Source organism: Podarcis liolepis (assembly GCF_965112155.1).
Source record: "Podarcis liolepis genome assembly, chromosome: 11".
NCBI classification, from domain to species: Eukaryota; Metazoa; Chordata; class Lepidosauria; order Squamata; family Lacertidae; genus Podarcis; species Podarcis liolepis.
This window is the reverse complement of record NC_139565.1, coordinates 52,563,369-52,587,381: the sequence shown is the minus strand read 5'-3', so window position 1 is coordinate 52,587,381 and position 24,013 is coordinate 52,563,369. Positions and strand designations below refer to the sequence as shown.

Genomic DNA, 24,013 nt, shown 5'->3' with positions numbered 1-24,013 from the left:
TCATGCGGCTTCAATGGCAGCATGCAGGCAATTTCACATGTGTTTCGTTTGGATGGCTTGACCGAAGAGCGCATCATGCCAAAATGGCACTGAGGAAAACACCCTTCCTCCAATAGCTGGCCGAGGCCAATAAGCAGTGGGGTTTGCAGAGTTCCTATGCGGAGTAACAGACTGTCTGAGTTTGGACTGTGACAGCAAACAAATGTTATCAGCTGCCTTTTAAAGATCTTGCCACTGTGTAAAGAAAAACGTCCCTTGGTATCTAGGCTATGTGTTGCTTCCTCACTAAATAGGTTGCCAGCCGGAATAGAGTGCAAAACACCAGATAGTTTCAATTTTGCATTGTACAAGAAGGATACTGGATACTAGAAGGCGCTGGGACGCGAGTGGCGCTGTGGGTTAAACCACAGAGCCTAGGACATGCTGATCAGAAGGTCGGCGGTTCGAATCTCCGCAACAGGGTGAGCTCCCGTTGCTTGGTCCCTGCTCCTGCCAACCTAGCAGTTCAAAAGCACATCAAGCACAAGTAGATAAATAGGCACCGCTCTGGCAGGAAGGTAAATGGCATTTCCGTGTGCTGCTCTGGTTTGCCAGAAGTGGCTTAGTCATGCTGGCCACATGACCTGGAAGCTGTACGCTGGCTCCCTCGGCCAATAAAGCGAGATGAGCGCTGCAACCTCAGAGTCGGCCACGACTGGACCTAATGGTCAGGGGTCCCTTTACCTTTTTAGAAGGATATAATCCATTCAATGATGGCAGTGAATGTCTAGTGTGAGTGTCTGGAGGCGGTTGGAGGGTGGATGGCAGTTAACGGAATGAGGTTGGATCCAGACAAGACAGAAGCACTATTTCTGGGGGATAAGGGGTGGGCAGGTGTGGGGAACTCCCTGGTCCTGAATGGGGTAAATGGTGGCCCTACAGGACTAGGTGCGCAGCCTGGGGCTAGCTGTGTTTTTTGCCGTGGGTAAAGCCTCAAGAGCAGTGTCATTGAGGCTCCCAGCCTGTATGTGTACATGAATTCACTGGGGTGAGGGTGCGCCAAACTGGGTATTTGACCCAGGTGAAATAAGTAAATAGTTTCACCCCTGGTTTATGCCAAGAACAGAGACTATGTGGCCCTTCAGATGTCATTGGACTGGAACACCCATCATTCTTGACCATTGACCATATTGGCTGGCATTGATTTTCTGTGGTGAGGGGCCTTTGCAGTGCCAGAAACAAAACATGATGTAGGGGATGCTCGATGACACACGTTTTCTTTTACACTATTTTTTTCAGCCTTTCTATAAGCTCAGAAATTCACGCCCAGCGGAGAGACGGGGACAGGGGAACTGAGGTGATCCCAATACACTGCTGCTTAAATATCCAAACAAAAAGCAATTGCATAACAAGAAAACTGCTGGATTGCTATATTTTTTTTAAAAAGTCTTACTTTGCTGAAACAGCTTTAGAAGCCTTTGGTCTCGACTGGCTGGAATAGAATTCCACTTTGTACTTAAGTTCTTTGTTCTGGAAGTGGGAGGTAAGAATACACATAGTTTATTTCATCCGAGCGCAAAATATTAAGCTAAGTCAGGTAGAGCTCATGTCAACCTCATTTATCTAAATGGTAGTGAAAACTTTCAACTAGACAATTATTTCAATGATAATAATAATTTTATTTATTAAATTTCTATGCAGTGGTACCTCGTGTTGTGTAACCTCCAGGTTACAGAATCTTCGGGTTACGGCCACAGCAAACTAAGAAGTGCATGCTTCTGGGTTTTACGGCGCGCGCATGCGCAGAAGCGCTCTGCGTGTCACACGCGTGTGCAGAAGGGTGCCTCCGGTTACAAAGTTTTTGAGATATGGTCGGGCCTCCAGAATGGATCCCGTTCGTAACCGGAGGAACCACTGTACTGCCCTTCATCTGAGGATCACAGGGAAGTTTACAATATAAAAATACAGAAATCCATAGCATGGCAACAAATGAAAACAATACCCTCCACAGTTTGAAAGGCCATAGATTGTTTAATTAGCCAAAAGCCTGGGAGAAGGGGAATGCTTTTGCCTAGCGCCTAAAGATGTGTAACAAAGGCATCAGGCAAGCATCTCAGGGAAGAGCATTTTGCATAGTGTTAACAACGAAATGGGGTGCTACCAGGAAGGAGGAAATTCTGATTGTAGGAACTGTTAAGTTTCAGTAACGCTCCAGCACCCCTGCAATATTTGAGATGCTACAAACCCAGTTAGATGAACAAAGAGCTGGACCGTCTGTTTGCCTATAGCAAAACTCTTAAAACTCCACTGGTTCAGAATTTAATGTACAGTGGTACCTCGGGTTACATACGCTTCAGGTTACATACGCTTCAGGTTACAGACTCCACTAACCCAGAAATAGTGCTTCAGGTTAAGAACTTTGCTTCAGGATAAGAAAAGAAATCGCGCTCTGGCGGCACGGCAGCAGCAGGAGGCCCCATTAGCTAAAGTGGTGCTTCAGGTTAAGAACAGTTTCAGGTTAAGTACGGACCTCCGGAACGAATTAAGTACTTAACCCGAGGTACCACTGTACTATAGAAACCCAGGAAAGTTTAACACAGCTTTTGCACCAATGTGCTAATTTACCAGTTGCTCTGAACTTTCTCTACGAGGGAGCATCAAAAATACAGTTCCACTGCAATGGTTTGAAGTTCCACTGTTCAAAATTACTTGGCCTGCTTAATGAGGAGAACCGCTCTAAGTTGTGCAAGAAAAAGCAACTGTAGATTTGTAGGCTAGGACCACAACATTACCATAAACACTCACACACAGTAATTTCTTTACCTTTGCTTGGAGGATCTCAATCTTTTCTTTCAGCCCTTCTATTCTTTCATCTTGATGTTTCAGTTCGTTGTTCAGTTCTTCAATCTAAAAAGAAAAGAAAATTGGAGAAATACAATTAGTAACAAAACATACTGGATGCAGTTTTGTTATATCACATCCACAGAGCTATGAGAGTGGCCTGGTTTGCATGTCACTTTAAACCACATATATACTTAAATAATAATAATTTATTATTTATACCCCGCCCATCTGGCTGGGCCTCCCCAGCCACTCTGGGCGGCTTCCATAAAAACCAAAAATACAGTAAAATATCACACGTTAAAAACTTCCCTTCCTTAAGATGTCTTCTGAATGTCAGGTAGTTGTTTATCGCTTTGACATCTGCTGGAAGGGCGTTCCACAGGGCGGGCGCCACTACCGAGAAGGCCCTCTGCCTGGTTGCCTGTAGCTTTGCTTCTCGCAATGAGGGAACCGCCAGAAGGCCCTCGGCACTGGACCTCAGCGTCCGGGCAGAATGATGGCGGTGGAGACGCTCCTTCAGGTATACTGGACCGAGGCCGTTTAGGGCTTTAAAGGTCAGCACCAACACTTTGAATTGTGCTCGGAAACGTACTGGGAGCCAATGTAGGTCTTTCAAGACCGGTGTTATATGGTCTCGGTGGCCGCCCCCAGTCACCAGTCTAGCTGCCACATTCTGGATTAGTTGTAGTTTCCGAGTCACCTTCAAAGGTAGCCCCACGTAGAGTGCATTGCAGTAGTCCAAGCGGGAGATAACCAGAGCATGCACCACTCTGGTGAGACAGTCTGCAGGCAGATAGGGTCTCAGCCTACGTACCAGATGGAGCTGGTAAACAGCTGCCCTGGACACAGATTTGACCTGTGCCTCCATGGACAGCTGTGAGTCCAAAATGACTCCCAGGCTGCGCACCTGGTCCTTCAGGGGCACAGTTACCCCATTCAGGACCAGGGAATCCTCCACACCTGCCCGCCTCCTGTCCCCCAAAAACAGTACTTCTGTCTTGTCAGGATTCAATCTCAATCTGTTAGCCGCCATCCATCCATATGGTTTAAAGTTTAAACCATGGTTAAACTTGGTTCAAGGAAAGGCTCTGTCAAACCATGGCTTAGTTCCCAGCAGCATAGCAGCAGGAGCAGAGAAGGACCAACGTGCCCAGGATTTTAGCAAGCGTGCATCAGCACACTACACACCATCGCCTTTAATCCATAGTTAATATTAACTATGGTTTAAAGTGATGTGCGAATGAAGCACTGTTTTGTGGTTCCTCACTTCTATGAGTATATGACTGGGGTAGATTTCTACACTGTCAGCTTTCTTAAGAGTAGAGAGTACATGACATGAGTACTTGTAGGGTTGTGTTGTCTTTGCAATATGTGCAATATTTGAATGTAGATTTAAATACATTTGGCTGAGTTTCCACCAGTGTAATCCAATGACCCCTTATTTTTCCTCTGCTCCAAATACAGCTAAACTAAATGTGGACTCTGTACGGCAATTAGAACCACAAGCTAGCCCTTCCGTGCTTTTAAATGTGTCGTTGTAACATTAAAATATATAGGCTGTCAGAAACTGTGTTTGTGGGAGGGGGTGTTATTGGTCTGCTTTTGATTTTGTTCTTGCTTTTATTATGTATTTTATGTTTTCATTTTGTATTGTTATGTTGTGAACCACCCTGTATTATTCAGATGGAGGGCAGCATACAAATTTAATAAATATATTAATTAAGAAGACGACAGCAGTGACGACTAAGGGCATTTTGAGCAACGGGGATTGGGCCAGTGCCATCAATTGTCTCCACAGCAAATAGATCCTTGCTTGCCAGCCAACTGAAAAACTCAGACTTCACTGGCTATAATCAAAGTGACAAAATGTTCCTCTCCAGACCTCATCTAAACAGATAGAGTACATTTAAGTAGCCACCAGCTATCAAAACCAATCAAACTCCATTTAAGCAAGCCTTTCTTAGCGCTGAGATAAATGCAGTCTTCTTGGCCATGGTGACCTATTGGCCAAACTAAGTTAAATTAAAAAAAAAAGAATGAACTGTTTCTGCAAGTCTTCCCAAGTAAACAGGAAGTGATATTGTTCTTTGACAAATCAAAGATGTGGGATCCTCCACAACAAAATGTACATACCCTTCAAAAGGATACTCCATTCCTTTGCCCCTCTGTTGTGGTTTTCTATTGTCCCCCAACAGTCAGCCAGCATTCCATGGCCAGCGAGAACCCTCATTTCTCACTGGGGGGATTTTCCCCTATGAGAAAGGTCCCCCCCACAAAAATATTTTTTGTTCACCTGCAAACCTTGAGGATTCTCCAGATCCACCAATATTTCCCACTTTTGTGTGTGTATTTTGTTGTGTTGGTTTAGCTGCCTAGAGATCCACACCCGGAGGACCAGTTTGCTACCAGGGTATGATTAGAAGGCTCTAACCTGTTGAATCACACCGTGTAAGCTTTGGTGCTGCGAATGGATCATGTGCTCCAAGTGGCTAATTTGCTCCTGAAGTGTCGAGATCTCTGTCTGAACTTTCACACAGCTGGTAGAGAGAAGAAGGGAAAGTAAGGGCGGTTTGCATGTTGGAAAATCACTACAGGGTAGACAACTGAAGGTTAACAAAGGTGCGGCAATCTACATAAAATCTTCATGAACATTATGGCTAGGAATCACAAAGCGAGACGGGTGCTGTTACGTTCAGGTCTTGCTTGTGGGCTTCCCATAAGCAGGGCTTTTCTTCAGCTGGAACTCGCTAGAACTCAATTCCAGCATCTCTCCAGTGGGCGCCATTGCCATCATAAGAGATGGAGGTATTCATGGCAAGTTCCAGCACCTCTTTTTTTTTAGAAAAATAGCACTACCCTTAAGCATCTACTTGGCCGCTCTGAGCTCAGGATCCTGGACTATGACGAGCCTTTGGCCTCATCCAGCAGGGCTGTCCTTGTGTTTTTATAGATGCCTGGCCTCTTTTTAGGCAAGGGCCCAACACACACAAAATATAATGTTTCACTATTATTGCAAAGTTTGAACTATTTTTGCTATTCAAAAGTTGAATAAATGCTCATAGAAGGTTGTTATTTTTTAAAGTCATGTGTTCTGTGCAAACCTTGAGGTATCTTCAGCGTTTGACATCATCTCATGTAGTTTCTTCTTTAAACAACGTTTCTTTTCTTTCAGTGTTTTCTTCTCCTAGGAAACAGCAAAGTCACAAGGCTTTCACACTCGAGGCAATTTTTTTTTTATGAATAAAGAAGTTTCAGAGTTTCTAAGAATGGAAGGTCGTCAAAGCTTTAATCACTTTGCATTTCCTATTTCTGCTTTCATTTTATGTAAGGGTCTGAATTCAACTGCAGCATAATGCAGCAAGCCCCCTCCCCCTAAATGGTGATAATTATTGCAGAAGATCTGCCCAGGGCTACACATATGAACTGAGTCAACAACCAAGGGCATAATGACTCTAGCTAAATCCGAATGAACCACCTGCTTAGCACATAACACTAAACCAAGGTTTATCAAACGATGGCTTGGATATATGTTCAAACCCAGCCCAGCAGCTCAACTATGGTTAACAGTCACTTGTTAACCAAGGTTTGTAGCTGGTTTATAAATCTTAGTTAATAATAACCTTGGCTTAGCATTACAGGCAAGCTCATACCTCTTCCCTAACTATGGCCATCATCCCCTAAAACGTTCAGCAGCAAAATAGAGTGTCTTGCATGGAGAGTTCTATTGTAAGAAGGTGCGGTGTAAATGAAATAAATACACAATAAATATGAAGAAAGAAATATATGCTGGTCTGTTACCTCCCTCAGCAAATCTCTCCTAGCAGTTGCAAAGCAGGGAAGATTAGCTGAATGAGATTATTACCAGCAGAAAGACCACCTGACGACTTCATAATAGGCTCGCCAGTTTTCCTCTACTATTTTCCATTGGGAAGAAGCCTTCAGAACTGTAGCAAAGCACTACACATTTAATTATTTCACATTTAAAAGTCTTCTCAATCTGACTCCTTGGCTGAGACTCTATTAATGGAATGTGATCCCATTGACTTCCAAGTTAATAACAGAACAGATGGCGATGCTTGGATTTTAAGTAATATGTTCGTTGCAATCACTTCTCATTGCTAATCACTATTTACTACGAAGGAGGTGGTGATTGTTCGCTGGCAGTGCTGGAAGGATTCTGCAAAAGGGTTTTGCCAGCGTGCTTGAACGATGACAAAGAATGAGAATGGTAGGCGTTTGTAAGCTCCAAAGCTCTCTCATAAATGGGCTTCTTTCTACTAATTACCAATGGAGCAGCAAGATTTTTTAAAAAGCAAATTAAAGGCTCCTATTTGCACCCTTGTTAGAAAACAGATTCTCAGCCCTCACACAGCATTCCCCATCGCACAGCACCTGCAGACACAAGCTGAGGGCTGTGCAAGAATACTCCCACAACCGGGAAACTTGCAAATATTTGTAGTTTTCCATTTCCGTTGTGAAAATTGCATATTCACTGGTGCAGAGAAATATATTTAACAGGCAGAGAACAATAATCAGATTCTTAGGGGGGGGGGAATACACACACAACCCCTTGTCCCAGCAATAGCTTGTCCAACCTGCTGTGTTCAATTAAAAGTATTAATAATACAGATGTAATGCTCAAGCAACAATCTACAGCTTTACTGGTTAAAAGGCAAACAGCTGCAAATCCACCTTTGCAGGAAAACGTACATCCAGAACAGAGGTGGGGAACCTGATGCTTAATTCTGATTCCTGTCATTCCTGAAATACTTTTTAAACATTTTAAAATCTAACACTTGTTGTTGTTGTTTTCATTATTTACATGTACATACCACCTTAATCTTCCAAGGATCTCAAGGTGGTGCAATTGAGGAGATTTCACCCCTCCCATACCCAAGAATCTCCTGATGATCTCCTGATGGTCTCTGCTGACTCTCCAGAGAGGAGGAGGCGTGTCCTGCCTATCTACTTATTCTGCCCAGCAACATATCTGTGTGTGTGTGAGTCAGAGAGTCAGTCAGTCAGTGTATCGGAGAAAGTGAGAGTGTTAGAGATTCTAGAGATAAGATTGCTGCTAAGTGCAGCTGCAGACTCTCAGTGTAGCATTGATTTATGCTTAGAATATTCAGCTCTGTATATAGTTTTGTATCATAGTTGTAGTTACAGAATAAAAGGAAGATATTCTACAGAGCTGCTCTCCGAGTGGTTTATACTCTGCAAGACTCTGCAAAACTCTGCTGCGCAACGACTGTATTATTGAGACAGTGAATCCGGTGCTCTCAGCTCTAAGCTGTGAGTCCACAGCACTGTGACCTGTTCCTGTGAGAAAGGAGGTCTCTGGCGGTGCTACCCAGCTCGCCTAGCCCAGTCGGGGTTGAGGTGCATGAGTCCAGTTGGTGCACTGGCTCAAGGGCGATGCTGACAGCAAATTGTTCTCCTCCTCTTTCATCCTTACAAAAAACCCTGTGAGGTAGATTAGGCTAAGAGATGGTGACTGGCCCATGGTCACCCAGTGAGCTTTGGGGTTTAAATTTTTTTAGAATGCTTCAAAAAAAAAAGTAGGTGTCTTTGCCTCCTGGGGATCTCCTTGCGGAGGAAGATTGGGATATGAATTCAATCAATGAAATTATTTATCCTGTTTCTATGTTGTCCTCTGTTCTTGTCACAGTAGCAGCCAGTCATGCTGGGAGAGGGAAGGGCCATTCATAGCTACTTTTCTGCCTTGCATGATTTTCTGCCCTCACATGTTTTCAGTCCAAAAAAAGGGGGGGGGGTGTATGTTTGTTCTTTCAGAAGCTAGGACTCCTAACAAACTTCTAATACCAGTTACATGTTTTGAAGGGATTGTGGTGGTGGTGGGGTTTGTCTGTGCTCTTGCAGAATGAGCACCCTGCACACATAACTGATGAAACAGAATCTCACCTCTTCCATCCTTTGCACCCGTTTCTCCAGTTCTTCAATCTGGACGTACTTCTCATGCAGTTGCACGTTCAGCTGGCTGAGGTGGTCCGTGCTTTGTTGCAACTTTTGTTCTTGCTCAAGCTTGCGGGCCTGTGGTACAAGAGGAGGAAGCGATGCTCAGAGGTCCACAGGCAACCGACTTCAGTTCATTGCACACATTACAATCAACCACAGCTAATGGTTTACTTTGAAAGCAACCATCTGTGCAGTTTTGCTCATCTCCAGGGCAAACGAACCGCAATACCTGGCTTAGTGTTATGTGCGAATTGGGAATCCTGGTACAGTGGTGCCCCGCAAGACGAATGCCTCGCAAGATGGAAAACCCGCTAGACGAAAGGGTTTTCCGTTTTGGAGGTGCTTCGCAAAATGAATTTCCTATGGGCTTGCTTCGCAAGACGACAATGCCTTGCGAGTTCCTGCGGGGTTTTTTTCCTTTCCCCCCCTTTTTCTAAGCCGCTAAGCCGCTTATCAGCTGATCCGATCAGCAGATAAGCCGCTAAAAGCCGCTAACAGCACTAATAGCGCTAATCCGCTAATCCATCAATGGGCTTGCTTCGCAAGACGAAAAAACCGCTAGACGAAGAGAATCACAGAATGGATTCTTTTCGTCTTGCAAGGCACCACTGTATGTTTTGCTTGAACAAACCACAAGAGGTAAGCCAAGAGCAAACTTTGGTTACAAATTGCAGTTGGTTGGACATTAAACAACGATCCCTGGTTCTGAACAACACCCAGGCCTCGCCCACACTTCTACTTGTTTGGTATTTTCTAGTTTTGCCTTTGACTTGCTGCTTTCTCCAGAAAACCTGCTCCTTAGTGCTAAATCTGAACTCATGGGTGTTGTGCTACCAACTCCTTTCTCACTATCTATTCAAAGCAGCTGGCAGTCACTGACCATGCAAGATCATACCTTCATTACGTGAATAGCTCCTTCGTGCCTTTTCTTGAGCTCTTCCGAGCGCTTGTTATAGTCCTCCTGGAGTTTATGCGACGTGTTCTTCATAGACTCCATGCCCGCTGCTCTCAAAGCGTCGAGCTGGAGACGACCAATATACACAGATTATTCATCTAGGATGTTGTTGACCATCCAGTCCCAACAAGTCGGGGTGGATAGTGGCGGTGTAAAATGAATGCATGTGTAAAATGGGTATATTAAGATTAAACAACAGCAAGCAAAACCCCTGTAATATTCCAAATCATTGCTAGACAGCACAGCAGGTTAAAACAATGCCTTAAAAAAGCAAAGGGGGATTTGAAGCTTGCTTTCTGTGGTTAGCAGCTATGTGATCAAGTGCCCCATGAGGAACACAGTCACCCAGCTGATTCTGTCATGTTGCCTCAGACCTCCTGCCACAAGTTGGGTATCTGAACACGTCTTGGGAAAATGGACTCACAGGCCGAATTTGCTACATGGGCTGGAGCTTCTCCACCTCTGCTGTGTCTCATCTGTGAGGGCCTCTGGGTTACCTCTGTTCCCCAAGGCACCTAAGTCCTTTGCATGGGCATGGAACAGATGGGAAACTGTATTTCTGTTCTGTATTTGCCTGAAAACATGCTGAGGGAAGAGTATTGGAGCAGGAACACTGTGAACACAAGAGGCCTGACTCAGTTCCAGGTGATTCCCCACCCCTCTGGCAGGACCACCCACTTCTGTTCAGGAGGCCACCCTCAAATTTTGGAAAAGGTCTTTTGAGGATACTGGGGGAGGGAAGAGAAAGATCAGTTGCATGAGCTGCCTTAACCTCATGCAACCATTGGATACAACTTATTAGTCTCTTAGGAAAGTGTTTATACTAGAGGACAGCATCAGATCCTTTGCCATCTCTGCTTAGCACCTGGAAGCTTAAAGGTATTCTTAGCTGCAATAGTTGGCTACCACCACCAGGTGGCAGCCAAAGTGGAAGAGAGACAATAGGAAGAGAGTCCACACTCCTATATTCATCTAGACTAGAGTTGCCATATTTCAAAAAGTAAAAACCAGGACACCCCAATTTATTTATTATTATTTTTAAAGGAAACCACCTTTTGTAAATTCCCCCCAGATGTCAAATCCGCCTTTGAAATTCTGGTAATGTCAGGGAAAGTCTGGACATATGGCAGCCCTAATCTAGACAACTGAAACTTCTTGTTAACATTCTCTCTGGGTGTGTGGATGGGTGTGTGCACACATGCACACTCATGCACACGCACAGACTGTTGTGCACACATCCATCTCTGCATATATGTGCATGCAGGCTGCTCTTGAAGAGCAGTTGACTCAAAATGTGGCAAGCATACTTTAAATTGCAACAAAATGGATAAAATACCCAAGTATGTATTATTAGTTGCCTCTGCAGGCAGCTATATGGAGACTAACTGAGAGGGAGAGGCCGGGCAGGAGAGATTCATTGTTGTCACGGTGGGAAATTTAAACTGCCTTGGTTTTTATTTTTTTTAACCTTCCTCCCACGTAATACTCTCTTGGTTGTACAGCTGCTTTGACTCCCCACCCTCCCCTTTCACCTTAAATTCATCTGTCCTGCTCTGCAGAAAGCCCAGGCTGTCCGGTAAACACAGGAAAGACGTGTTCAATTGCATCTGGTGGTTGCCAAGCAACTAGGAAGAGTGTGCCCACCTTCCTCCCAGACCTGCTATCAAAAAACAGCTGGGGCTTTAAGTTAAAAGGGTGGCAACACTAGCATTGGTTTGGGCATGGGGGTGCCAAGAAAGCAAGCTTTCAAAAGCCCAGTCCCAACCATGTATTTACTTCCAATATTTTGCAGACATGTCCATTATGCTCCACAGCAATCTTGAGTTTCAACACAGAGCCTCACACTTGGCTCCAGACACTGCCAAGCTAACACAAAGCACACCATTCCTTGCACATTCAAGGCCAGGGGCTAGTAGCTCATGCAAACTCTTGACGGGGTCGCTTCCACTGCCGTCCATAAAAACATGAGACAAGCCCCTTCTGGAAGAGGCCAAAGGTCCATCTCGTCCAACATTTTGTTCTCACAGTGGCCAACCAGTGGCCAGATGTTCCTGGATTGCACCATTTCAAACTGCCGTGGGGGTGAGGAAAAATCGCACAATTGAATGCTCGCCCACAAGAAAGAAATGTAGATGTACCAGCATGTGCAAAACCAGCACACAAGAAAGGAGATTACATATCTCGGTTTTGGTCTGCAAGTGCCACTCCACCATATTGTCCTCTTGGCAATGCTATCACTGAGTGAAGTCAGAGCATTTACGACCCTCCAGAAATCCTTCTTGGCAATGCCCCCCTCGCCTTCTCACCCCATCCCCCAGATGTAGAAAGTGCCAATAATCTCTGTCTATTGACACTAGCTGAATTCTTTCATTTCTTTCCAGCATTTTAAATAAAATAAAATATAACAATAACAATAATAATTTCGTACCCTGCACATCTGACTAGGGTGGAATCTACACATACATATAAAAAAACACTGTGAAAATGCTTTAAAAGGTTGTTGTTTTTTTAAAGAATATATATTAAATTTGCCATTAGCTCACCATCACCATCTGGTGTCACATTTGTATAATGCACTTAAAACATTATATTTGCAGCTGCGTCCTAGGTTGCCCCAGCCACTCTGGCCAGCTTCCAACCAATATAAAAGCATAATAAAACATCAAACATTAAGCACTTCCTGATACAAGGCTGCCTTCAGATGTCTTCTAAAAGTCAGATAAGTGTTTATTTCCTTGACATCTAATGGGAGGGCGTTCCACAGGGTGGGCGCCACTACCAAGAAGGCCCTCTGCCTGGTTCCCTGTAACCTCACTTCTCACAGTGAGGGAACCGCCAGAAGGCCCTGTGAGCTGGACCTCAGGTACACAGGATCGAGGCCATTTAAGGCTTTAAAGGTCAGCACCAGCACTTTCAATTGTGCTCAGAAATGTACTGGGAGTCAGAGTAGATCCTTTATGACTGGTGTTATATGGTCCTGGCAGCGACTCCCAGTCACTAGACTAGCTGCCACATTCTGGATTAGTTGTAGTTTCCGAGTCACCTTCAAAGGTAGCCCCACGTAGAGCACATTGCAGTAGTTCGAGTGGGACTCAGCATGACTATATGTCTATATGAACTACACTCTGGCAAATGAGCTATTTTGACTGCTTTGTTTATCCACCCCTTCTCTCTCCATTTTTTTGTATTTTAAATTGTCGTTACGCACCCTGAGATCATCCATGATGAAGTGTGGGATACAGATTCTAAACAAACAAGTGAAGCATTGGCCTCGAATGTTTCTTCCCACGGTCTAGCTTTTCATATGCAATATCTGTTTTACACGGCAAAGCCTTCAAACGTGCCATCTCCCTGCCGCAGTCTGAAGTGCTGTGCTCCAGAAACAGGTTTGATAGCTGTTTGCATATTCTAGTCCTCTCAATTTCAAAACCAACAAGGAACCAAAAATATGTTGCAGAACTAAGCTGAAACATAAATGAGATTTCTTTGTAGGCAAGGACACAGAAGTACTTATTTTACATGGACACACCTTGATCTTTAAAATTTCGTTTTCTTTATTCACGCGTGACAGTTCCTGTTCTGCTTTGTTCGTCTTTTCCACTGTCTCCTTGTAGCTGGAGGAGAGGGCGTTGTGATCAGGTCGCAATTCAGCTCCTTCAGAATATGGCTAATATGAAATCATGTTAATGATGGTCAATTTCCCCCCATTTCATTATCATTCTGCGGACTCATTCTGCTTCAGATTAATTGGATTCAGAATTAACATATGCTGTCATTTTCACATTGCATCTGCTTTGCTTCTGCTGGTTATGGATGTGCATAAGCTCATATGTTTATTAAAGCACAACAACAACAACAAAGGGAGCCTTAATGTGATTGCACTAGTGCTTTGCGATTGTTTTCCAAACTGAGATTTAACCAAGGAACATATAAAGCCCAGGTGCTCCACCAACTATAGATGTGTGTTTTGGAAAGTTGTTTTTTTGCCCACTATGCATTTGAGCACCTGGTAAGCTATCATGACCAAATAATGGTTCCTGAAATCAAGGAGCAAGTTTCTGTCTATCGTTGGATACAATCGGGCGCCATTTTGAATCAAGATGGCAGACTGCATCTTTCAAAACTGCACAGCTGTTTACCACTGATTTCAAAGCTGCACTGATTTTTCTGCTTTCTTAGAGTTCCTGAACCGTGTCAGGTACAAGGCTGCTAGTAACCTATAAAGGGGGTGGAAGGAACTAAAAACTGTAGGGAAACTGCTCACATTCTGTGGTTTGAACAAAGTCGTGTTCATGCCCAATGCATCATGCCACTCTGAACACAAAATGTCTAGAACACAAAAGGTCCAGAACCAAAATGTCTCGGAACCCCAAAATCCAAGGGGGTTGTTAGGACGTTTGTAAAGCCACTTCCGCCCTGCAGAGGAGGTGGGATTGCGGGCGTCACGGCCCCTGTGCGATTGGGGGAATCCCCGGCCGCGTCACCCCCTGGCCAGCCAATTGGCTGGCTCTGGGGGTGTGGCCTGCCCAATTTAATGTGGGTTCAGCCGGGGATCTCACTCTTTTCCCACCTACCAGCATACCGCTCATCACCTGTAACCAATAAAGTTGTGGCCTTATTTAGCCCATTAACCTTAATAATTGTGTCATGTGTCTTTATTTCCACTGGGGGGGGCCAGGAACTCGCCACACAAGTTACCCTAATTAATCACAACTCAGTAGGAGCATGTGCTTTGCAGGCAGAAGGTTCGAGGCTCAATTTTGGTTGGCATCCCTAGTTAAAAAGAAAGGATAGCAGTGTCTTCTGCTTGAGACTGAGGGGGAGTGGCTGCAAGTCAGAATAAGCAATACTGGTCCAGATGGGAAAGCCATCTGACCTCGTATACATCAGCTTCCTGTGATATTAACACAGAGGCAATTGGACAAGCAGCTTCTGGCAGGCAGGCATCATTGGCGTTCCCAAGATTACTTGTGCAAGCCGAAGGTTCTTGCCCTGTCCTCATCTCCATATTGAAGTGAGACCCAAGAGTGTTTATATTACACACACACACACCCATAACAATTAAAAATCATGTTCTATTTGCTCAGCTCCCTGGGGTTTCATATTTGAAAGCATTAGCACAACAGACCTGATAAATAACAGCTTTTGATTCCCCCAGGAAGATATTCTCTGCCTGCAAGATTAATTAGCGCTTGGAACTCTGCAACAGGCAGCAAAGCCATTCTGCCTAGGTTTGCAAATCAGCGGCAGTAGACAGCGAAAAGCCAAACGTAATTCCCTAACATACTTGGTGAACATTCATCTTGCCTTGTGCCCCGAGAGGCCCACGACCTCCTGGTTAAAAAGCAGCCTGATCCTCTAGCATCAGCTTCTCAGGACAATTGGCGAGTCCTGCCATTTTGCCAGCACAACAGTAGAAACTGCATTATTTGGCCATTGCTTTCAAAAACCTGCAGGGGAGATTCCTGAAAACACAGGGAGTCGGCCTATACTGAGTCGGACCATCGGTCCATCCAGCTCAGCCTTGTCTACACTGGCTGGCTATGACTCTCCAAGAACTAACGGAAGATGTGGGGATTGACCTTGGGAACTTCTGCATGCAAGTCAGATGCTCTGCCAATGGCCCTTCCCACAATGGCAGACTTCGGTCTTTAAAATTTCAGAGGCGCCCTGTGCAAGGCCAAAATTTGGCACCCCTGCCTGTCAATTTCCAGTCTGCTCATTTCACTATGTTGCAAAGCCCCACAGCACCCAGTGTGGCAGAACCAGTCACATTGCTCAAAATCTGCACATGTTCTTGTGGGAGCCAAGAGTGGACATCAGTCAGCAAGCGCCTTCTTACTCTGCAACAGGGGTGAGGATCTGATTCAGCCAAGGGCCGCACTCCCCTCTGAGCCAACCCTCCCAGGGCCACATGCAAGGCAAGCAGGGCTAGAGGCAAAAGTTAGTGGAGCAACAGGTGTGTCTCCCATGTAAGAGGCATGAGTATAAAGGAGCTGCTTGTCAGTGGAACTCCCTTGAAAGGTGGTGGACTCTTCTTCCTTGGAGGAGGAGAAGAAGAAGAGTTTGGATTTGACATCCCGCTTTATCACTACCCAAAGGAGTCTCAAAGCGGCTAACATTCTCCTTTCCCTTCCTCCACAACAAACACTCTGTGAGGTGAGTGAGGCTGAGAGACTTCAGAGAAGTGTGACTAGCCCAAGGTCACCCAGCAGCTGCATGTGGAGGAGCGGGGAAGCGAACCCGGTTCACCAGATTACGAGTCTACCGCTTTTAACCACTACACCACGCTGGCTCTTAGTGATATTTGTAAGCAGAGGGTGGGTGGTCATCTATCATGTATGATCTAGCTGAAATCCCTGTATTGGAGAGGACTGAACAGGATGACCCTTGGAGTCCCTTCCAATTCCTACAATCCTACGATTCTCTGTGTCTGTCCTTCAAGAGGTATTACCAGAATTCAAGAGCACATTCCAGCCAAGCGGAAGCATTCGAGGATGGCCAGTGATCAATGTGGCCTACAGTGGGAGGATAAACACAAGGGCCAGACAATAAAGCCTGGAGGGACACATTTGGAGCCCAGGCCTGAGGTTCCCCCACCACTGCTCTACAGAGAAGGTGACTGTCATGCACACTGCAAGATAACCAAACACAACATAGCCCTTGTATGATACATTTTAAGCACAAAAAGTCTTCCAAACCTTTGAATCCAGCATGATGCTTCCAACCCCATGTCTTGAGTCATTTCTACACAGCAGAGGCTGAACTTTTGCTAGTGTTGATCTAATCTGCAGAAGGAAAGCAAAAGGAGTCACATCCTTGACGTTCTGTTCTTAGAAATCTAAGGCAGCAATCCTTTCTATGTGCTTACCTGGTAGTAAAGCCCTATTTGGCACAATGGGGCTTACCTCTACGTAGACATGCATAGGATTGCACTGTGGACCAAATTCACCAAACCTCATATACCGTATCAAAAAGTGGCCTTAATATCATTTTTTTTAAAAGCTTCAGTTTTCTTTTTTGGATAGGGTTGCCATATTTCAAGAGGTAAAAATCTGGACACAAAAAGCTGTTGAGCTTTTTTAGGACAATCGCCCGATAGCCCCTCAGCTGCTGCCAAGCCTGAGCTACCCACACCAGAGCCAGAGCGAAAACCCATAATTCAAGACATTTGCTTTAAAATGTCAATTCATTTATAGCTATATCCAAATGGCAGAGCTCAGTGGTAGAGCACCAAGGCTCAATGCCCAGCATCTACAATGAAATTCAAACAGGGCTGTGAGAGATCTATTCCCAGAGATCATGGACAGTCTCACCCTGTCTAAGCAGTCCAGAATTCTGCTGCATTTGTGGCATGCTTCTGAGATATTCACGGGCATCTCGTTGGCCACTGTGAGAACAGAATGCTGGACTAGAAAGGCCTCTGGCCTGATTCAATGGGCTCTCCTTAAGTTCTTTATGTCCGCAGACAGGCATTGTAGTCCAACAAGATCTGAGAAGCACCCTTGAGCTAGCCTACCAGCTCTTGTCAGTCTGGTAAAAGGTCAAGGATAATGGACAAGGTAGCTCAACAATATCTGGAGAGAGTGCCACATTGGCTACTCCAGGGCTGGATGGAAGACTGCTGTGGCTCTGCATAAGGTAGCGTTAATACACTCATGTGAAACATCATACCTGTTTGATATATTCAGTTTCTTCAGTCACCTCAGATGCAGTGGATCCATACAGGAGAAAATTCCCCTCTGTGCCCCTGTCCTCTCTCAAAACACGCCGTGTCACCACTAGAGTGGTAGTCATTATCCGGGCTTTTGGGTGACCTGTATCCAAAGATTGCAAGTGTTGATTAAAAAGACTTATTAAACATGCCAATGGTTCAAACCAGTGGACTTAATAGGGACATGATGAAAAAATGGACATTGCAACAGGTAACCCTGGAAATCATGACAAAGGTGGGTCACTGGGAGTTATCATGCACCAATATAAGACATTATCCATGTCGACTCACAAACCTCACAGGGGCTTTGATTTAAAAAAGTTTAATGGTTTAGGCTCAACATAGTCCAACGATACTCCTGGGTCCAAAGTAACTCAGGCTGGCTAACTGCATTCCAAGTTAGAAATGCAAAGATTCAGGCTGGAGTGTTTTCATCAGGCTTCCCCAGCCTGGTAACCTCTAGATCAGTGTTTCTCAACCTTTTTCTGACCATGGCCCCCTTCCGACCTTGTTTCCTTCCTGTGCCCCCCCCTATCCTACCAGTAGAAAGGTAGCTATATTGTTTGTAAATAGAACATGTTTTATTTATAATTTTTATAACTATATACATTATAGAATTTCACCTGTAGCTAGTCTTGGAATATCCTGGGGGGCCCTGGTTAAGAAACACTGCTCTAGATCAGGGTCTCCAGCTGTTTTGGGACTACAATTTCCATCATCCCTGACCACTGGTCCTGCCAGCTCGGGATGATGGGAAGTCCAACAATAGCTGAAGACCCAAGTTTGGGAAACCCTGCTCTAGATTAGATTTTTTTTAATTGTGTGAACGGCCCTGAGATCTACAGCTAAAGGGCTGTACACAAATTTAATAAACAACATCAGATTATCTGAACCTCTTTGGCCAGGCTTGCTGAAGTTTACAGTGGGAAGTTCATTGCAATCTTGCAGGTTTTCCGTTTGTGCTATAGAGCTGCTCAGTTATGTTACCTACCTAACCAAGATTACACGCAAATCAGCCATGAACTCACTCCCTTTTATTACACTAGACTTGAGTCACAGAAACCAGTGGAGCCAAGTGCTATTGCTTTATGCTGCCACATGGCCAGTGCCAGATTTACGTATAAGCTAAACAAGCTATTGCTTGGGGCACCACTCTCTTGGGGGCCCCCAAAAAATTAAAGGGGGCCCCCCTTTAAAATAACTGGATGTACTTTGATAAAATGCATATTTTGTTATGTGCAAATGGCTTTAGATACCTATTAGGTCCATAAATTATCATATAGCATATATTCAACACACAAAAACAGCGACAATTTGACAAAGGACAGCTGGACATATAAAGGGCCCCATTACCTTCAGTAGCTTAGGGCCTCATCAGTCCTAAATCCGGCCTTGCATGTGGTCTGCTGATACCCCCCCCCTCCCAGTTTTGGAGGTCTTTGAAACTATGCAAAGAAAACCAACACCATGCAAAGTTGTCTGCCAGAAGCAAAAGTGAAGCCTGTGCAATGTGCAAAAATCAAGATCAGCAAACTTTTTCGAATTGCCACCAGCTCTCTGAAAAGACTATCATCTCTTTTCAGGCTTTTGTGTTCATTCCTTTTTTTTATGTACATCCAGAAAACACATTAGAAAGCAACATGAATATGAAACGAGAAACAAAGACACCCTTTACCCTGACAGTGTGGAAACGCACATTTTAAAGGACAACATCAAACATTTATATTTTGCAGGAAAAGAATGCAATACAGTTTTACAACACCATCTAACAGCAGGAGCATCTCCCAAGTTCACATCCTTACAAAAAAAAGATTACAGATCGCGAACAATATACACTTGCACACACAAAAAATTTCCCTGGCAACTGGTATTATATATAACATCTCAGCCAGGTGATGCTTAACTGGTGATGCCAGATAATGTCAGGATGGGACATCAGAGGTGATGATATCATGTACACCCACAAGCAAGGTGACATGGGTCACCTTGAATGTCAGTGAAGGCAAATGAACGGGAGGACAGTGAGGGCAGAGAAGGTTGCTACAGAGAAGTCTGAACTCACACAAATGTTCAAGTAAAGGTAAAGGGACCCCTGACCATTAGGTCCAGTCACAGATGACTCTGGGGTTGCGGCGCTCATCTCGTTTTATTGGCCGAGGGAGCCGGCGTACAGCTTCTGGGTCATGTGGCCAGCATGACTAAGCTGCTTCTGGCGAACCAGAGCAGCTCACGGAAACGCCGTTTACCTTCCCACCGGAGCGGTACCTATTTATCTACTTGCACTTTGACGTGCTTTCGAACTGCTAGGTTGGCAGGAGCAGGGACCGAGCAACGGGAGCTCACCCCGTCGCAGGGATTCGAACCGCCGACCTTCTGATCGGCAAGTCCTAGGCTCTGTGGTTTAACCCACAGCGTCACCCGCATCCCTAATGTTCAAGTAAGCCTAGTTATTTTCTGATAATTTGTTTGATTGCATTGATTATCCCTATTTTAAAATGAATTTGAAATTAACGAACATCCGATGCAGCCCCAGTTTCTGCAGATGGCAGACTCTGTGTCCAATGTGACCCACGGTAGCAGCTTTGAAATCAAGTCTGCTCACAGAAGAGCATTAATATTAAGTTCAGATTTCTATGTACAGTGGAGGGGGGGGACCAATATTATCTTGGCTGCAAAGGAAGAGAAAGAGGCAAAATTCTATTCCACATGAAGAATGCTGCCTTGAACCGAATGGGAGCTGTCCCATCCCTTAACTCTTGATATCAGTGATGTTTGTGTGGTACAATGGTGACATCCAGTGTTTGATGAACAAATCTCATGCCTACATGTCTATCTCTCAAATCCATCAGCATTGTAACCTTGACATGCTTGCTGGCTTTAAAATTTAAAACGGAATGTAACAAAGGAGGAGGAAGGGAGAGAGGGTTACATCACAGGGTTATGTGTATATTTACTAGATCATTGTGCAAATACAAAGTCTAAGGTCTGGCATGGATTTTGCCACCCTGAGGATTTTTAAAGCAATTTGCGAGCTGTGATGGAAGATGAGGAAAGCTGGAAAATATGTAGACTAAGGGCTCTGCAACAGAAAGAGTGTGCAAAACACAGCAAGTGTTTGCAAAAGATGGTTTCGCGTAAATCTCAGTTGCACACCGAATCCTTTGCTGGACGCTCAGTGCTATGGCAGTTGTGGCATGCAGCAAGCTGGGGCCAGACAGAGCAAGGGGTAGTAATTAGGTGAACAGATGTGGGTGGCAGGCAATATGAGAGAGCGAGAGAAGCAGATGTAGGACAGCCCGATTTCCAGCTTTAAAGGGACAATCCTCTGTTTGAAGGGTTGTCCATCTCATGATCAGTTTGAGGATAAAGAACCATAAAAAGGGAGAGCAGCTGAGAGCAGCAGAGGTAACTGTACACAGTGGTACCTCGGGTTAAGAACTTAATTCGTTCTGGAGGTCCGTTCTTAACCTGGAACTGGTCTTAACCTGAAGCACCACTTTAGCTAATGGGGCCTCCTGCTGCTGCCGCGCCGCTGGAGCACGTTTTCTGTTCTCATCCTGAAGCAAAGTTCTGAACCCAAGGTAATATTTCTGGGTTAGCGGAGTCTGTAACCGGAAGCGTATGTAACTCAAGGTACCACTGTATTGGCTTCATGACAGACCAGCTATTGGGACCTGGCAAACAAGAAGCAGGTGCGCATAACTATCTGCGTGAAAATCTGAAGTCTCTGACCCAATGGGCAGACCAACTTTGGTGATGTGGAAGGTCATGTAACAGAAAGGTACCAGTGCTGGGCCAGTCATATAGGACGAGGACCCACATTTTTTGACCTCTAATGAGGTAGGTTTTCAAGTGTCTTCAAATGAGGGCATTTCTCCCTACCCAAATTCCTCCCACTTTGCTTGAAGCCTAACGAGTTTTCATCCCCCCCCCGAAGTTAGCGTCATTACATACTTGTATTTGCACAGGTCATGTTGAAAGAGACGCTACACTTTCCTGAAGTGCTGTTTGATTGTAGTTATCCTGTGAGCAAGAGTTCCAATAAATGTTGAGAGATGGAAGGAACTGAAAGGTAAAAAAAAACCAAGAGAGTTGTGAGAAAAGGATGGACAACAGGGCCTCCTAGCTTGGCCCTCAACGCCACACAATTGCCCACCTCTGCATCAGATCTCTCATCTCTTTGGGATCATGATAAAACTACCTTAAACTATTTGTCTAACACACGATGGTCTATGTAGCCAATGTACTCCCCAGAAGTTGCTGGATTATCACTCCCATTTTTAACCTCCCAACATCTCTTTGAGATAGGTTTGCCTGAGAGATCTAGCAACAGACCCATGGTTGCCCTAGGAGCATCACAGCTGAGGGCAGATTTGTACCTGGATCTCTCACCAGCCCTTCTCCAGCACCCAAATCACTGCACCACACTGGCCTGAGTGAGTTTGTGGCAGAAGATTTAAACCCTGGGCTTTCCCATTCATAGAGCAGATAGTTTTTTAGCCACTATGCTACACTAGCTTCCTCTTAGAGGAAGCAGCTCTACACATTGCAGATTCTCTTCCCGGAATGAGGCTTGGCCAGTGAGAGTGGCAACATGGCAATATCCAAGAACCATTGCAATGACTCGAGTCCAAGGATAAAGGCTGAAACATGGTCCATTCATCCTATGGGTGAACTGGCTTCGCCAGTAACCATTTTCTTTTATAGGGCAGAAGAGGATAGGGTGGGGGAAAAGATCCCAAAATCCGAGACCGCTGCTATTTAAAACACTACTCCAAGCCCAAATGGTGTCACCTACAAGCTCCAGGTACGTTTTCTCATCCCAGGTTATTACTGTCGCCACCTGGGCACACCCTCCAGTTATCACACTTAATCAACAATTTTGTGTCCTCTTTAATGACGAACAAGAAGGCAACAGTCATAGAAGGTGTCATCAGAGTGGATGAGACCTGTCTTGTGTCTCTGGAACAATGAGTCACACGGCTGACACAAAGTAGTATTTTGGGGGAATTCTGAATATTTGCTCAACAACAAAACAGAACAGAAAGTGTATCGGTGTGATAAGAGTCACAGGTAAGCCTTGGGACTAGATGACCCTTGGGGTCCCTTCCAATGAATCTGTGACTTAGGTGGTTTTAGAAGGAGGACAGACAACTTTAAAGGACATAAATCCTAACTGAGCTTTTATTTGCCAAGGCAGCATTTCTGAACTGATATACCTCTGAATGGAGGAATGGTTGTTACCTTGACTTTCCAGGAAGATTTGACTGATCAAAGTTGTAAGGAAAATGCTGGACCAACAACCAATCAAAGAGGCTCACTCCAAGGTAAATAACTGCAGCTGTAATGAATCTTCACTATTTTTTTATCATCCCTCACCAACAAAACAAATGGCTTCCCATTTGCAACCCAAGAAGAAAAAATGGAAAGATAACAATAATGGGAAGGCATGCTGATAGGGCAGCCACAATGTATCTTCATCAACAACAAGAGCACAAAAAGGATAACTATTTTTTTAAAAAGATGCACTTGTTAATTCACATGCATATAGCGAAATAATAATGTTAAATGCACATAATATGCAGCCATGCTGCTGCATTCCGTAGTACCTGCAGCTTCTGAACCAGCCTTAAGGGCAGCACCATATAGACCGCACTCCAATAACCCCATCTTGAGGTTACTGATGTATGAATCTTCTTCTTTGGCGATCACTCATAGCCGAGTAAGATTGTCTTCTGTTATGGATCCTAGAACAATAGGCAAGTAGGATCCTAGAATGCAACAACTGATTGGCTTGCAGGAAAAGACCATTCAGGCTCCAGGAGGGAAGCAGAATCAGCCAATCAGATGGGACTCATTGTGCAAATAATGTATATAAAGGCCTGAGGTTTGGGGGAAAATTCAATCACCGTTTTACAAGCTGCAATAAAGAGCATGAAATCACTACAGGACTCCAAGTATATTTCATCTTCCGTAAACATGATTTTAACAATGAGTCCGTAAGTGACTGTGGAGGCCAATTCTTGATCCTTCCACAGTGGGGACATTGGTTTCTGGGTGGGAGTTGATCACGTGTGGATTTGCCAAGTGTGCCTTCCTCTTAGCACATTTCTCCCTTGCGTCCTGAGTTCAAGTGTCTTCAAAGTCCATGACACCTTTGGTAAAGGCTGTTCTCCAACTGGAGCGCTCATAGGCTAGTGTTTCCCAGTTGTCATTGTTTATATTACATTATGAGTAAAGGTGCATCTAGTCACCTGAAGCCAATGTGCAAGTTTACCATCTCAGTGGAAACTATGCTGCAGTTTATGCAGAGGAATGACATTCCAAGAGAACAAGCAAAATATGCTCACATACTTGTCTAACCAAAAACAAACAAACAAAACCCCCACAACTCTTCATCTGAGTATTACAGATTGCTGGACAAATTCGTAAGTATAGAACTAATGGACAGCCAATGAAGCTGCATGTTAGAAGATTCAGGAAAGAGATAAGGAAGTTCTTCTACTGCATAATTATAAACTACGGAACTCAATCCCACAGACTAC

The 24,013-nt window shown here is 44.7% G+C and overlaps 1 protein-coding gene across 5 annotated transcripts in view; it reads right to left on the bottom strand.

Moving 5' to 3' along the window:
* Nucleotides 1-24,013, bottom strand: part of CCDC68 (coiled-coil domain containing 68) — a 36,926-nt gene that overhangs the window by 9,945 nt on the left and 2,968 nt on the right. For all 5 annotated transcript variants that reach the window (XM_083466201.1, XM_083466202.1, XM_083466205.1 and 2 more), the window contains exons 2-11: nt 21,423-21,533; nt 17,429-17,571; nt 16,456-16,542; nt 13,284-13,421; nt 9,695-9,820; nt 8,746-8,874; nt 5,925-6,007; nt 5,255-5,360; nt 2,803-2,886; nt 1,433-1,509 (exon numbers count right to left, since the gene is read on the bottom strand). In XM_083466201.1, coding sequence (XP_083322327.1) covers nt 1,433-1,509; nt 2,803-2,886; nt 5,255-5,360; nt 5,925-6,007; nt 8,746-8,874; nt 9,695-9,820; nt 13,284-13,421; nt 16,456-16,542; nt 17,429-17,571; nt 21,423-21,441 — 992 coding nt within the window. In that variant the 5' untranslated portion in view covers nt 21,442-21,533. The remainder of the gene's footprint in view (nt 1-1,432; nt 1,510-2,802; nt 2,887-5,254; nt 5,361-5,924; nt 6,008-8,745; nt 8,875-9,694; nt 9,821-13,283; nt 13,422-16,455; nt 16,543-17,428; nt 17,572-21,422; nt 21,534-24,013) is intronic.